General features: G+C 40.8%; 1 protein-coding gene across 1 annotated transcript in view; it reads left to right on the top strand.

The window, feature by feature from the left end:
• Window positions 1–7,532: 7,532 nt before the first annotated feature.
• Window positions 7,533–16,830, top strand: part of shank1 (SH3 and multiple ankyrin repeat domains 1) — a 45,219-nt gene continuing 35,921 nt past the window's right edge. The window contains exon 1 of the mRNA XM_054607232.1: window positions 7,533–8,066. Coding sequence (XP_054463207.1) covers window positions 7,533–8,066 — 534 coding nt within the window. The remainder of the gene's footprint in view (window positions 8,067–16,830) is intronic.

The raw sequence follows: 16,830 nt of genomic DNA, 5'->3' as shown, positions 1-16,830 counted from the left end.
CAAAGTCGCTCCGTCCACTATCTTGGTCCAGATTGAGACAGCTCAACAGCTACTGGATGGATTGCAAAGGCATTTACAGATATCAATGGTGCCGAAGATGAATCCTAAAAAACTTGTGTTCCTTTTAGCATCACCAGCTGTTTAAATTTGTCACTTCACTTGAAGGATTGGCACAACATTTTGTAAAGTCCATGAATGTAGAACTCAATACCAGACCCCAAGATGGCGCCTATATAGTGCAATGAGAATTGATCTGCACTTACGCCAAAACTTTTATAGCTTCCGGTTTACTTCTGAGGTTATGCAGCCCACTGAATATGCATAGGGGTGTTAATCCAATCATACCTCTGGGCCACCTCGGACAGTGAGCCAATCAGAATGAGCGTACTGTTCAGTGGTGACTTTATTTAGAAATAAATACTTTTCATGGCTTTGGAAAAATATACAGAACAGAAGTTATAATTGACAATGTTTATAGCTGGACGTGTGCTATCAATAGTTTTACAGACTCTTTTACAATGATGATATATGGGGAAATGCTTTTTGGGCAGCAAGGGATTTGTTGTTGCAATACCATGAATGACCACTGGAAGAAATGGCTACGACGTGGTATTCTGCTCCTTTAATACATGGTTCCCAGATGATGAATCCTTAATGTGACCTTTAGTGATCCCTTGACATTTTCCCCAGCCCCATCTTCAGGTCAATGGTTGGTTTATGACCAAATACCTGCTAAACTAATGACATTTATGTCAGCTCTACTTTTTGTTTAGGGCTAATTAGTAAATATTATCAGGCTAACGCGCTAAACAAAGCATCAGCATGTTTCCATTATAATTGTTAGCATGCAGGCGTTAGCATTTAGCTGTATAAGCACAGTCTCACAGAGCTGCTAGCATGACTCTTTGTGAGTGAGGTTCAGGTGCTCAGAGGGGAGTTTCTGGGACACAACATGTGCTGGTCTTCTTTTCAGAGTTGTCCTGGGCCTAATTCTGTGAAATTTCCACTATGAGAACATCATTGACGCGGTTGTTCCCCCCGCCCTCTCCTCTCAAACTCACCCTAGTTTAATAGCACAAGGGATTGTTACATCAGAACATGCGTAGAACAAGTGGCTTCATTCTCCTTTGCTCCATCCCTCCTGGGTCCATGCAGTTTAGTTTTTCTGTGACGTACATCTTCCACGTGGGTGCCTTGGTGCTGGAGGATGATTACATATATGTGCTCAATAGACAAGAGGGTCTAAGATTACACACATATTATTAGCCTTTATCCGTCTGCGTGCACAGCTTCATGGGGAGTATTGTGTCCATTTGTGCGCATCAGAGGGCCATTTTGTGTGTAGATGTCAAACAAGGAGGAAAGAAAAATTGGCTGTTCCAGTTTAGCGGCAGGAAATTGGGGCGATCTGTTCTTTGGAAGTTTCCCAGTGAAATTTCCTGGGGACCAAGACACTGAAAATATCTATCTTTACACACGCAATGTCCTACATACTGTAAAAGAGAGGGTGAACCGGAGAGGGCGAGAGAGAGAGAGAGAGAGGAAGAGATGGCGTGAGAGAGCACATGACGATACATGTGTGTTTGGGAGAGATAAAACAGAGAGAGGGAGGGAGGTTAAATGTCACGGTGCTGGTGGGATATCAGTCTTTTGATGGCATCACACAGATAGATGGATTGAAGCTTAGCAGAACCAGGTCAAGACTCAAGCAAGTCACCCAACAAAGTTACCTCAATTTCCCTCTCACTTCTGTGACATGAAAACCCCTCAAGTAGAAGTGGAAATGCTGCCTCATAACCCCATTTCACACTGCTCATCATCTTCCGCCACCAATGACTTAAGTTCTGCATGATGGTATATATTAAATAGGATTTGTTTGGATTACATTTACACGTGGCAACTGTGTCTTGAGTTAACAAACAGAGATCAAATCCATCTTTCCCGAGCCAAAACACAGATTTGCTAAACATGCCACTTCCTCCTGTGAGCTTACCATCTTTTTTAAACAGATGTTAAATGGCTCATCTCGTTCCCCATCCATGAATATCTTAACATTTCCTTTCCGACAAGTGTGTTACCACCCGAGCCACCAGCCACCTGTTTCATTTGCTGATTTTAGTGGATATTGGGTATATTTACAATTGGAGCTCACAATTTTCTATCAACGATTATGATACAACAATGCACAATGCATGTTAATGGGGAGAAAAATAGCACAAAGCATTTTGTGGCCAAAAAACAGCAATGAGGTGATTTTTTGATGACCAAAGTGCTGTGTAAAAGGCTACCAGTAGATGATTAAGATACAGAGATAACTTAACTGTATACACAACAGAGCAGCATATCAACGCGTCATGAAAAGCAAGAATGCCACAGCCTGGGGGTGCATAACACACCGCTGTGTCTTGACTCTCAGACTCAACAACAAACACTATTGAAAGCGACACTGCAGACAGAACAGATAAATCTGAAGCTGTCAGATGTTTGTGTGCAAGTACAAGTGAATTTATAGTAAACGTGCCATGACAGGGGCATAGAGTCAAACAAAACACGGCTAGTAACATTTAATTTGTATATTATGTATAGCTTAGCATGCATATTATGTTATTTATTTATTATGTGATATTTACCCTGTCCTCATCTAAATGTATAGTTTGACATTTTTAAAGGAAATAAGCTTATGAAGCTACTGCCATTAGCGGGTTAGCTTAGATTAGCATTAAGACTGTAAACAGAAGGGAACAGCTCTGTCAAAAGGTGACAAAATACACCCATCGGCAGCTCATGCAAACATGCATACATAGATACATAAATACATACATTCATACAAACATACACACATACATACATACATAGGCTACATCCAATTACCAAGGCGTGCAAATCAAGAGGGAAACTGAAGCAGTTGTTGAGCCCCGGTGGGTTAAGAGTAGTGAGGAGCTAGCAGTCATTTAAGGTATAAAACAGTCAATAAAATAAGTTTTTCAAAAAGTGTGAATTACTGCAACCATGACAGGACTTTGAGCATACGGTCATAAATCAGCACAAACTATATTAGGTTATATATTAGCTGATGTGTGTAGCAGTATGCGACATTAGCAATGGACAAATAGACGGACAGACACAGAGATGCACACACATGACTGAATACATAATCTCATGGCAGAGATAATATAAGAAGAACTAATATACAGTACAATTTAATATAGATTATTAGAAGAAAACAGTGAAGTACAGATAAAACACTTAATGAACTGAAGTTTAACTTGTTAACCTTACAACGCTGACAAGACTTGCTCCTGGATGTGAAATAATATCACGTAACTTGTGATATAACTCGTTTTATTTGATATCGATTGAGTTGGTCCGCCGTTCACAGAGGGTGTTCTTACTTCTTACTTTTAACATTTCTGATTGCTCCCGGAGGTGAGGGGTTGGCAGGGTTAATGATACAGTTTTAAGTTGCTGAGCCCACTGAAAGTGTTAATGACATGACCAGGAACTGAAACAGCTCTCCAAGGAGAATGATAGAGAATGGATGAGAGATAAAGATTTATGACAGAAAGATATGAAGAGTAGGAGATGATTATCACTTGTTGGCATTAGGCAATCGCTCCATCGCCCTGTTCCTCTCCACTCAGATAGACACACATAAGCTCACACAGCTGGAGAATTCATTATCACAGTCTTTTATGTGTGAGTCATGACTTTTCTCTCGGGAACTGATTATCACTTTCTCTCTCATGATTTTCCCTCTGTCCAGCCTTGAAAAAATATTAATATAACTAAGAATGCGTGACAAACAGGTCTGTCACCCCAGCCACTTTCAGAGGGCTTATGATCACTGTGTGGTGTGGGTGGATTTAACTCAACAGCCTCAAGGTGTCATCCTGTAAAACCTGCAATGAAACCTACCTTTGCCTGCTTTAAGGAGCGTAAGATATATTTCATTATGTCTTTCAGTGGAGCGTTTTAGCAGATCGATGGGAGTCTTTTCTTCAAATTCTGCAAAAAAACAGCAACTCCTTTCAATTTTTGGCATTTAAATGTGGATAAATGCCAAATCTAAATACAATGAATATCAATATTAGCTCTGGGTTTTGGCAACTCCAACCTAGAAAGGCTTGGTGATGGTATCATGGTTCAACCCCACATTCACCCCCTGTGGCTTCTGCTCCTCTCTGCTCTCCATCATCCATCTGCGAGTTCAAACCTCTGATTTCATAGCAACGTCTTTTCCTCGTTGTTCTCCATTAATGTTCTTTTGCTTCCCGGCCCCATTACAATATCTCTGCTGTTTTTTGTTCTTTTCTGTCCTCCCTCTCTTTTCTCTAACTATCATTCTCTATCATTATCATTTTATTCCCTTCCTTTCTTTATTCCCTCCTCTTGGTCTCTGTTACTGTTTTATTTCCCCTCTCTAATCACACTCCTCTTAACTGACTGCTTCCCCCCATGTCCTCTTCCCTGCCCTTCCTCTCTAGCTTCCCCTATCTTTGATTACTCAGCACTATGCAAAAATATGGCTTGTTCACTCCCATTTATTATCATATCTGCTCTAGGTACCCCTCCCTGGTTGGTGAGCTTTCTGATTGTACCAACGTTGCTTCTTTCTCGCTCTCCTCCCCGTCTTTGTCTCTGTGCCCTTGTCTCTTTTATTCATAATTTCCCTCCAACGATTTGGTCTCCAGCCCTCTTCTCCTCCCCTGTCGTCTAGTGGCTCATTTGAAATATTCTCACAAGCTTGCTTTAATTTTGTCCTTTTTCTTCCATTCCTCCAGCCCTCCTCTACCTTTTCAGTAGCAGCTTTATATTAGTGGCCTCATTAATTTTAATTTACATACAAGGGAGGCTTTTAAACCTTTTTCCAAAGCTTTATAAACCCAATGTAGCTGTAGCAACTTTATAAAAAGAGCCCAGTTCAAGTACTGTAATATATTTTTAGGTACTTCCATTCCAATCAACTTCATATTTAACATACTGCATGGTTTGATCCACTATATTTATCTTATGGCTGTAGTTAGGTCTTTAGACATAAAGATTTCACATGTAAAACACAGGACAATATCATAAAATAAGATTTAAAATCCCAAGAGAGCATGTTTAGTAGTAAAAGTAACATTTAAAATGTTATTTACAGGCTAATGCAATGATTCATCCTTTGTTCTCGGTTGTCAAGTGTTAGAAGTCTCATCTGAAGTTCTTCTCTATTTTAGTGGTTATTACAGTCTGAGTGTCTGTTAAACTTCTACAGTTTGCTACACAATCGTCTGGCATCACATTCTTCGTAACTGTGAAAATAAGTTTCCCTGCTAATAGGTTTTCAAAAGTTCGAGGCTGAATCGCTGCCAGAGAGTCAGTATTTGTCACAACCGGTCTCAGTGTGTTTGTGCGAGAAGAAAGGAGATGTGGAGAGATTGAAAGAAGGAGGCGATGACATATAATCTCAAAACAGAAAAAAAGAAATCAAGTTTAACAACTTGTAGGCAAGATTTTAAAATTCTGTAAAGCAGTTCCATTTATTTTAGATATTGCCTGAACACGGCACAAACTTAAGGTATATGATTCTCAACTGGCATCAAATAAATGATAACTGATGTTTGCATCATAGAAAGTTGTAACAATCTCCCCTGACTGCCATGCTTTTATTTTTCAAGCAGAATAAGATGTGAGACATAAAAGGAACACTCCTAGGTCCTGTTGTCCTTCCTTTCCTTTTCATTTTCTTGTGGCGCGTCTTCATATTTTTATTCTCCCTTCTTGTTCCTTGTCGAGCTGGACAGCTGGTAGTTTTATCTAATTAGGAGTCTTGCCATTATTATGTGTCTAACACTTTTTTTCCCCTTTCACAATATGGCTCTGATTCCCCTTTGTATTTCAGCTGCCTCATCACAAGCACAAAATCAATTTACAATTTAAATAGCCTCATTATTCTGTACTTGATATTCATTCAAAGTAAAATGTAAACAGATGTAATTTGAAATTTAGTTTTGTACAGTTTTGTTTTTGCACAGATCACTGGTTCAATCAGTGTTTGTGTTCTGAATCTGCAAAGCAACTTGCTTCTCGCCCTCAAATATGTGTGCAAAGTAAAAAGTAATTAATTATAATAAGTACAAAAGAATTGTACTTAAGCATAACTTGGTTACTTTCAGATCAGGTGTTTGTTTGCTGATTATTCAGCTCTCTCTGCTGATTGATCAGTCCTCTCGTTTCTCTTATGTTTGACATTCTGCTGTTTGGTTCTGTGTGGAGCTGTCCAGAGTGTAGTGGTGCTGAAAATCCCGAAAACTGCGCCCAGAGCCAACCAGGAGCCGCCAGGGACAGATCTGTTATCTGCTTGTACTTGAACACAGCGCTGCATCACTGATGCTCTGAAGTGGCTTCTCGGCTCTCTCAGGGGTAATGGCAAGAGCAGGAGTGTATAGTTTATCACATGAAGAGCTGCTGTCCGTTACAAGTGTCTCTATAGAAGATGTGCGGTGATGAATAGTCTGCTGTATGGAGTCGGACCAATACATTAGCTGACTGAGGTAGATGTTGGATTTCTCACACAGCTTCAATTAAAGAAAATTGTCTCGGCACCTAAATAAAAATGAAATTGTGTTGCAAAGACATTTTTGATCACTGAGAGAGCTTTGGAAATGTACAAAATGGAAAAAGTACATTTCTAAATGTTGTCAATGAAAGTTATGGAAATCCTTTTTGTTATTTATTTTGTGAAAGTGGTCATTTTTGCCCCATGGTTATGCAAAGCTAAAGGTCAGGAGGTCACTAAAACCAAAAAAATGTATGATTGGGGACCAAATTTTGTGAAACTGTTCAAATTTGTCGATGCACAAGATGAAAAGAAAGACTAGTTGATATTATTAACACGGTGTCTCCCTGCTCCAACGACAAACATTTCAACATCGACTGTTTGTCTGACGTCATTTATATCTACTTTCTCATTCTAAGGTTTTATTCCGAAGGTTATGATGTAAATATACCTCTATAACGTTAGTCTTTACAGATAATACACAGCGCTAAGTTATTATTATTGTGCAGTAGTGCCCTGTAAAGTAGTACCTATCTATGTATGAGCATATTCCAGTATAGTATAACATAACCCACCATAGTACTATGGCTCACAGTGAAATACTGATATGCTTCAAGCGTCTGAAGGTTCAGCCATCTGCAGGCAAATCTTGAGTGTGACAGTACAGGCAGGATGTCCGGGGTTGACTAGGGAGAGTCTGGAAGCTGTAAATTAACAGCACAAGTTGCTTCATTTATACATGAGGTGTGAATAGTATGTCATCAAGTAGTGAGGGTTGGAAGGACTGTACGTCTGTTCCCATGGAGACCAGGAGTTTGTTAGAGTGATGAAGTACGGAGGCGTAGATGTAGCCGGGAGAGAAACTTACTCCATACAAACTTCTTCTGTACTTTTTCTTTGTCTCGGTTTTGATCACGTCTTCTCTCTCCTCCCCACGTTGCAGTGTCTCTCTGGGAATGATGGCGTTGCCACTAGTGCCGACCTCTCTGTCGCCATGACGATGCCGTTCAGCCCCCTGTCCAGCGACGAGGAGCAACAAAGGATGCTGGGAAACAATCGACATCTCTACCCAGGGGCCGGGGACGAGGAAGAGGAGGAGGAAGAGGAGGAGGAGGAAATGGAAGAAGACGAGCGTGATGAGGACCAGGAGGAGGAGAACGGCGAGCTGGAAGGGGAAGAGGAAGAGGATGAGGAGGAGATGGTGGAGGAGGTCAGGCGAGGTGGCCTATTGCGGGGGGGCAGAGGTGAGGGACACAGGCAGTCGGCTAAACCGGCCGGAAGACACACCGGGGGGGGACAGATTCGGTCAGGGAACCCTGGACACACCACAAACCCCTACTCGGCCAATCCCGGACCCACGCACCAACAGCCAGCCAATCACGTACAGCCGCAGCAGCCACAGCCGCAGCAGCCGCAGCCGCAGCCGCAGAGGAGGCTGAAGGAGCGCAGCACCGGCACGGGGCCATCTGAGGACACCCACGTTGCCATGATGGTGTTCCGCATCGGCATCCCAGACATAAAGCAAACGGTCAGTGCTGTTACACAACTCACTGCAACAACTCCTGATAAGTTCAATAACACAACGGGCCACGTGCCATTCGTTAAACACACCAGCTTTTCTTAACAAGGTCATGATCCATTACTCAACTTTGGATTATCAATTTCACCACTCAAAGAATGAAAGCTTGTTGCATTTTATATAAGTGCATACATGACTGTATACTCTTAAACAATCATCAGGAGTCAGGAGATCTTGAGGAGATCAGATTTTGCTTTTTTTAATTACAACATATGCATCATAATTTACATCCTTTTGAGTACTCTTTGTGTAAGAATCCGGTCAGCCTTGTTTAGCACAAAGATTGCAAACAGGGGGAAACAGCTCTGTCCAAAGCAACAAAATCTGAAACTCACTAACTCACAGGTTATGCCTTGTTTGTTTAAAAGTGTAAAAACAATATTTCGGGGGGTTATGTGCCAGAAATGTTCTTGGCTGCAGAGCTAGGCTAGCAGTTCCCTGCTGCCTCCAGTCTTTGTGCTAATCTAACTCTGTGAAAGAGAGCCAATAAAAGTATGACCCAAAATTCCTATAACATACATTTTGTTACAACATGCCAGAAGTTCTCAGGGGCCTCTGCTTGGCATCATTTTGGTGACCCTGCATTGGATTAATAGTAATGGACTTCTGTGTCCTGTGGGCTCATCATTTCATAATCTGACCATGAGTGTTATGAAAGCATCTGTGGTCAGATAGGTCAAATCCTGCAATGGGTAGTGCTCCAGAAACACTGCAAATCTCCAAGGATTGGGCGTATAACATCGATTAGATTCTCTTTCTTTGCCTCTCTCTCTCTCTTTCTTTCTCACTGCATCAGCAGCAGAAAACTGAGAGAAGCGCAAATACTCGTCAGCAAAGTGAAAGATCTGAGAGGGTGAGAGAGACTTTCAAGGTGACCCAGCTCCAGAGAGAAAGAGAGGCAGAGCCAGAGCCAAATCCCACACAAGAGCAAAAGCAATGAGAATATGAGGGCAATAATTTGATTTAAAAAAAACAAAACACCACAAGACAGAAAGGATTCAGAGAGAGTAAAAGAGAGGTAAGTTGAGGTGTAGAGAGGAAAAAAGCCCTTTTTCGGTGGGACTGGTTTTATGAGGGCCGTCCAGAATCATGTCAGACCGATCTGCCATCGCTCTCCATTTCCCATATGTCGTCTTACATCACATCAGTGCAAAAGCTTCCATCAGAAGTGTGTCGTAATCGGCCTCACAGGCAGGAGATGTGAATGCCTCCATGTACAGTGGGCCATTCTCTCACTCTTGACAAATTAGGCATTAGATGCCAGTAATTTCTTCCTCCTCTGTGGTTTTATGATGAGTGATCCGTTAAAGTGAATCATCTCAATTGTACCGATAATTGAATTATGAAGAAGCAGGCGATAAGGCTAAGGCTGGATTCAAGTGTGTGTTTACAGCAGAAGAGAAAGAGGGAGAGAAGAGAGGAACAGAGATAGAGGAGAGAGTGTGCGTCTTTGCTTATTGCCAGATCAAAGCTTTGTGTTTGACAAACAGGAGGCCGTTTTTTCTCCCACATTAGCGTTCTGTCCTCTTTCTCTTTTCTATCAGGGGATCGTGGCTTCTGTGATGGGTCGGCTTTATAAATCATCAGCAAGAATGAATCTCTAAATTAAATTAATGCATCTGTGAGAGCCTGTGTGTATGCGTGGCTATATTTTATATTTACCATCCCAGTGCTCTATAAATGCCTCGCTCAACGCTTCTTCCTCCCTCTTGCTGCCGTGTGATTTATTATTGATCTGTGCATGGGTGTTTTCAGCAGTGTGTGTGTGTGGATACCCAAGTGTGCTTGATTCAGTGTTTTTAAAACCACCCATAAATAATTCACCACTCTCTATTTATTCTAACAAATCGGCATCAAAGTTTAATTGTAAAAAGATGGATAAATGTGGAGGAGAAAGCTCACTCAAGCTTGGGGTCAAGCATGAAATTGCTTGACAGTCACATGAAAACAAAGAAAGAGAGGAGTGGGAACATAGACATGCGTGTTTGGGAAGAGGAGGCAGAAAGAGGAAAAAAGAGGCTGAGACTGAGTAGATAAAAGCACAAAGAAGAGGATATGGATAAAGGTAAACGGAGGTAGACAGATAAAAGCAGATCAAATAGATTGATGTAGAAACAAGGCTACAGAGAAAGGCAGGTGAAAAGAGATAAAAGTAGATTAATAAAGACAGAGTCAGATAGAGATCCAGGTGGATAAAGTGAAGCAGACAAAAATAAGTAAAGGGGGAATGAGATTGAAGTACATCGGAATAGCAAATACAGAAACTGTTAGGTTGCTGATTGATATTTCCTTTAAGCGGACTTTAAACACTATTTTATGTTGATTTCCTTTATCTTTAGATTAAACCTACCTTAAAATTGGTTAATATTCCCTGTTTTACAATGAGTAAATATAAATATTCTAATAAGTACTTTGCTCTGCTCAATGTTAATCTAAATGAATTTGAGAAATTCATCTCACAGACATTCAGTATTCATCCCTTCAAGGTTCAATGTTTGATCCCTGGCCACATGCTCTGAACAATTAGGGGCAGCATTTCACATCTACTACTGGTTACAAACAATCTTAAACACATAAATAAAAATAAATGTGGAATGTTTTTACAAAGAATCTGGTCAGATCTTATACATTGCACCTTTAGATAAATGTGTAACATCTGTCAAATATTCATCCCTGCTGTTTCAGATAATTTAACAAAATAAAATAATACTAAATTGAAGGAGACGTTCAGTCATTGTAGGAGGATTAATTCACTCTTCTCACTCTTGAGTCTTTTAGCAGGAAACATTTTCTTTTTGATCTCTATGAGTAGAAAAAGAGCTGGGAATGAAATAATCATGCATATGCATTTTTAAAGCTCAATTAAAAATTCCATGCAAAATTAAAAAAGAAAAACTTGTGAAAAATGTAAGAATCTTGTTCTTAAGTAAGCACTTTGTTGGTCACGATGTCTCTATTTGTTGATTCTCAGGATTGACAAGTATAATCACATTAATTGGACTGGCTGGCAGACGTGGAGGACACTGCAATAATGATCCAATTTGTCAGTCTAACTGTACAGTATTTTTTATATATTTTCCTTTAATCTTTTTTCTTCTTTGGTCTACGTGTGTGCGTTGAGTAGCTACATGAACTCACACTCAGACACACAGATAAACATTAACATATGACAGCACTAAAACATGACCTTATAGAGCGCCTGCCAAGATAAACTGTCTCAGTACATATTTTGTTACTCCCCAAGGTCATGAGAGTTATAACCCTCCATCACTCTGACATTTTACTATCTCGCTCACTCACTCTTCTGTCCTGACTCAACCTGTTCAGGTCATTTTTCACTATATTTCTCTTATTCGCATCCTGCACATTCAGAATAAAAACCCTCTGATTTTCTCTTTTTCCATCTGGTTCATCTCCTATCCTCCTCCTCCTCCTCCTCCTTCACTCACGATAATATCACGTTACACTCCCAGTACATTACATTTGTTCTACATGTCAGCTAATTCACCCTTCAATAAAATCTAATTGCTTGTTAATTGTGTTGTAATGAGACGAGGGAGTGACTCTAGCACGCAAATGTTATGAATTGAGGGGGGAGGATTTTGAGTGACGTAAGTGACTCACATGCAATAATGCAGAGATTATACATACAACACACGCAAACACTGGTAAATAGCGGTATATTTATATCTTTTGAGGGCAGAATATATAGCTATACAGCTCTATGTTAGAAGTGCGCAAATCAGTGTTGTGCAGCCACGAAACGATCCAATTTGATGCAGTTTGATTACAGATCCACCTTCGCCAATTGACTTTGATATGTCAAATTATGTCAGTGTTCCAGTGGGACTACTGCACATCGGACTTTCTGCCCAACGACCTATGCTAACCAGATAAGTGCCTGTATCTGTGCACATATTTAGATTGGCTCACTTTTCTGCGATCATTACGTTTTTTAGTGTAATTGCAGAAATGTATGGAAATGGCAAATGCCCTTTGACCTTTGTCAAGAGGTCAGAATTTGTTACTCTCTCCTGAAATGCTTCCACACAGCCCTCAGAGGAAACATCTGGTGATTCGTCCTACCTTCCCTTAGTGGGTCTTACATTTGCTGCTTCAAAACTCTACTAACAGATCCATACAGGCCTACTGGGGAGATCTCTCTCCAGGCACTGGCAATCAAAATGGCCCTGCTGGTGCACTGACAGAGAGAGCAACAGATCTGTTTGTCATATCAGTCTGCTAAATTTGTCAAGAGTTGATTTGGGCCATTGCTACATATGGAAAGAATCTGGGGTTTAGTAGTTTTTGGGCAAGCTTAAATGAAGCTGGATAGATTCTATCATCTCATGCCGGAGAGAGAGAGGGTTATATGTAGAAGTTATTTTGCACAGTTGATGTCTTGTCCCATTTTATATGCTGAAGGTCAGACGTTCCGTCTGGCAAACCGAAACTGGGTTGACGAAAACTTATTGTACAACCCTTTGGTGTACCCAGTAGGCAGCTTTTGATGATTTGCAGGTCAAACGATGTCTAGAAATGGAGCTTCATTCGGTCTAAATGTTTTTTAGAGGTATTTCAACAGCATTTGAATGATTAATTACTGTAGTAACCTGTAATATTACCTTTGAAATACTGTTCAACAGATCACCGACTCAGTGATTCGCTTGGGTAGTCATGTCACTCAGTGCTTGAATGATTAAATGTTAGATTGAACTCCCCAAAAGGATGTGAAATCATTTTACTGTTTTACTGTATTTATACTCAGCTTAGTCTCTTTACTAAAGAACAATATAGAGGTACTTGTTATAGTATTTTAATTATATGCAACGTTATACTTCTTTTCCAAAACATTTCAAAGGTAAATATAGTACTTTTTATTTCACAACAATTATTTGACAGCCATAGTTACTCGTTACTTTGCAGATGATGATTTTACTTCGTCTGAGTTAGCTGTGTTAGTGGATCCGCATACTGATCCTTCCTCTTCCACTGGAGGCTGATGAAAAAGGAATTGGTCCATTAACTCACTTGTGTGCACTCAGAGACAGTCAGATATGTGTCTCACAAGGCGTTGATATGATCCTCCCACAGCAGGATGTCGAGGCAGTTTTGTTTGAAGGTTTATTAGATTGTCAAACTCACGGATATGCAGTCAAGTTGGCGTTTGCGTGCTGAGCGCATTAAACAGCATGAAACAAATTATGTTTTCTCCCCAGTTTGAGTCGTGCAAACTCTGAAGTACAAGCAGCAGCCCCTCAGGCAGGATTTGGTCTTACAAACACTTTGAAATGCAAGGACACACTCACACAAACACACACACACACACACACACATTGAGATATTTGAACTTCTCAGGCAACAAGGCGGTGTCCACCATGCCTCTCAGCTGTGAAGAAGTTGTATGTTAACAAAAGGGTGAGCTCCAAAGGTGAAGAAAGAGACAGAGATAATAGAGAGGAGGGAGTGCAGCATGGGTGAGTGAAAGTGAGAGAAAGACAATGGAGAGAGAACAACACAGAGTGGAGATGACAGGACTGCTTTAAAGGAATTCATTTGCTTTCTTGAACTGCTGCAGGGGGTGATTGAACTGGTTTAGAGAAGGGAAGAGAGGGAGATATGGAGAGGAAGTGGACTTAAATGGTGACATGTCTGACGAGTGTGTATGTGATTGTGTATGTGTGTTGAGTGGGGGGGTTATTATTTCCCCATAGATCTCATTAAAGGCTTCTAGTCCCCCTGCATTTGGCCTGCAGGAAAAGACCGAGATAGAGCGAGCTAGACACACACAGAGAGAGAGAGAGAGGAGCCACTCTTATTTCTGCATAGATAAGTGACAGAACTGTTCCGTAAAGATGGAGAGAGAGAGAGAGAGGGGGAAGGAGGAGGGAGAATAAGATAGGCAGGGAAGATAAAGAGCAGCATGGACAGAGTGAGTGGGTGTATGTGAGTGGGAAAGTGTGATCACAGCTTCACAAGACAGAATTTTGGTCTGCATAATGATAAAACCACAAGAGAAACAGAAGGGCTTAAAACTGCATTAATAGACTGAAAATCATTTAAAGGTTTTAAAGTGTAAAAGCTGTAGCATTAGTTTTTGTCTACCTTGTGTTCAATTGACCCTTTTACAGCCGACGTCAACAAAACTATTCCTGCCCATGTTGACATCAGAAGAGGCGTTTTAACGTGTTAACTGATGACTGTCAGCCAAATCTGTGACTTTAAGCTGTGTCCTCATAACAGTCTTCATTTTTACTTTAATAAATTGATTTCATTATTTAATACTTTTTACTTGTGATTTGTAAAATTGGCCACCGTGTGTGTCATAGTGATATATTATTGTATTACTAGTACTATTAAAGCATTACTGTTATAGTTGGTGGTGCAACTCATTTCAACTTCTTCATGTACTTATTGGTAGTTTGATTATACGTTTGATTATAACATTGAAATACTCAAATAAAATACGAGTTGTACCTAAGTACAGTATTCGAGGAAATATATTTAGCTACATTCCAACACTGCCCCTGTGCTGTAGAAATCTATCCTTGTTTCAGGAATCAAATAAAATCCTTATCCTTGTCTCTAAAACTGGGATATGCTAGTTAGAGTACTCTGATAGAAAAAAACTATATCGTGGCATGTAAACACCTTATCCAAACTTTATTTGCCACGTTTGCAGGTGCATGATGTAATGATGATAAATTGGGTTATTGCCTGTTTTCCATCACAAATGATCAGATAGAGAAACTGAAATAATGTCATATCATAGGCTAATAATACATCAGTCATCCCTCGTCATGAACAATCACTTCTTCTTTGGATAATTAAAAGACATTTAGATTATAATACTTCTGTAATTTTACTTAAGTAGGATTTTAAATGTAATTTAGCCACTGAATACTGATCAGCCAGAATACTAGCATGAACAAGCATGAATTTTATAGAAAAAAACATTTAGCCTAGGTGCTTTTATATTTTTTTGTCACTGAAATAATATTGTCATTGTATAGAGACTTTCTACAAACCATCAACTGGGAACATTTAGACTTATTAGTACGCTCACTGACCAGTAGAGGGCACCAAAAACACTCAACTACTGTGCAACGTTCGAGGTTTATAGCAAGTTGCAAGGCTGTCTGTAACTATATAGCCTTGATTTTTAACAAGGCACAGTTTATACAATTGCATTACTAACAGTACTAACATGTCTGTAATACAGGCTGAATCTGCGGGAAGAATGTGCAGAAGCATGTATTATTCTGAAGAAGGTCTTCAGAATAATACATGCTTCTGCACATTCTTCTTCCTTAGGTATGAAGAATCCGATGAGCCCTAATTGGTCGGCCGGTTAGAAGCTGTAAAATCAATCACATTCCTGGAGGTATACAGATCAATAAGCAGAATGGCTGCCGCAATAAAATCACTGACTATCTGAAGCTTCTGAAACCGAAAGCGAAGTCACAGCACAAATTAAAATCTCAATTATTTTATGATAATTATCAGTGTTGACGATTGTTCAGGTTGACTGCGGCCCTGCTGTGATTCTGATTCATGCAAGTGTTTGTCTCCATCCTTTATGGACTCTGTAAGTGCAGTGTGTAGGCTAGTGTGTGCATGTGTGTGTGTGTGTGTGTGTGTGTGTGTGTGTGTGTGTGTGTGTGTGTGTGTGTGTGTGTGTGTGTGAAACCTAATCTAAATCAAAAAGACAGACACACCTTTTCATCCTCTTTTGCTGTCATAGACAAAGTCTTAGACATTCCCCTCCCTTTTACTCAACTCTCTTTCTCCTCGCTGCTGTAACACACACACACACACACACACACACACACACACACACACACACACACACACACACACACACACACACACACACACACACACACACACACACACACACACAAACGGATGCACAGGCTCACACACAAGCTAATGCACACCCTTCCAGTACCCCATCTCCTAGGGAACACAGGGATGTCTCTATGGCAACAAGCAGCTTGCTCCACTAATGAACTGGTTGCTGTGGTGACCGGGTTGGCTGTGCGCGAACGGAGCGCTGAATAAAATAGAGGGAGAAAATGTTATGTTACTCCTCTGCACACAAACCCCCTGTGCAGGTTTTTTTTTTTGTTGTGGAAAAACACACACACACACACACACACACACACACACACACACACACACACACACACACACACACACACACACACACACACGTGTCTAGAATATGTATGTATGGAAGAGATTAGGCCTGAGCGAATGTTCTGGGTTAGGAGACATATTGGCTGGAGAGAAGAGCCCATGCAGGGATGCAGTAAGAGGCAGGGATCCTTGCAGCTGTTCTCTGCATCGGCCAATCATCCTCCTCAAGGTCAGAGAAAGGCCCGACTCCACTCTGGGCAATGAGAGGAAGATAGAGGTGGAGAGAGGGAGGGAGGAGGGAGAGACAGGGAGGGAGGAGAGAGAAAGAGATGCCAAAAATCTTCTGTCAGCCATCTGCGTAGTGAGTAACGTCCCACTTTGCTGACTGAGCCTCTGAGCCGTTGTGCATTTGGCCATTCACGACCCCAGCAGAGACACTTAAAGCTGCACCAAATTGCCATTAAAATCCTTTTCTAGCAAACTGTGGACCCTGGGAATCACCCACTTTTCTCAGAAGCTGTCTCCCCCTGCTGACTCACAGGGGGAACGGCCCCAGTGTGCAGCAGTCATA

Source organism: Anoplopoma fimbria, chromosome 11, assembly GCF_027596085.1.
Source record: "Anoplopoma fimbria isolate UVic2021 breed Golden Eagle Sablefish chromosome 11, Afim_UVic_2022, whole genome shotgun sequence".
Taxonomy (NCBI): Eukaryota; Metazoa; Chordata; class Actinopteri; order Perciformes; family Anoplopomatidae; genus Anoplopoma; species Anoplopoma fimbria.
Note: the sequence above shows the minus strand (reverse complement) of the source record. Positions and strands in the feature narration are given on the sequence as shown.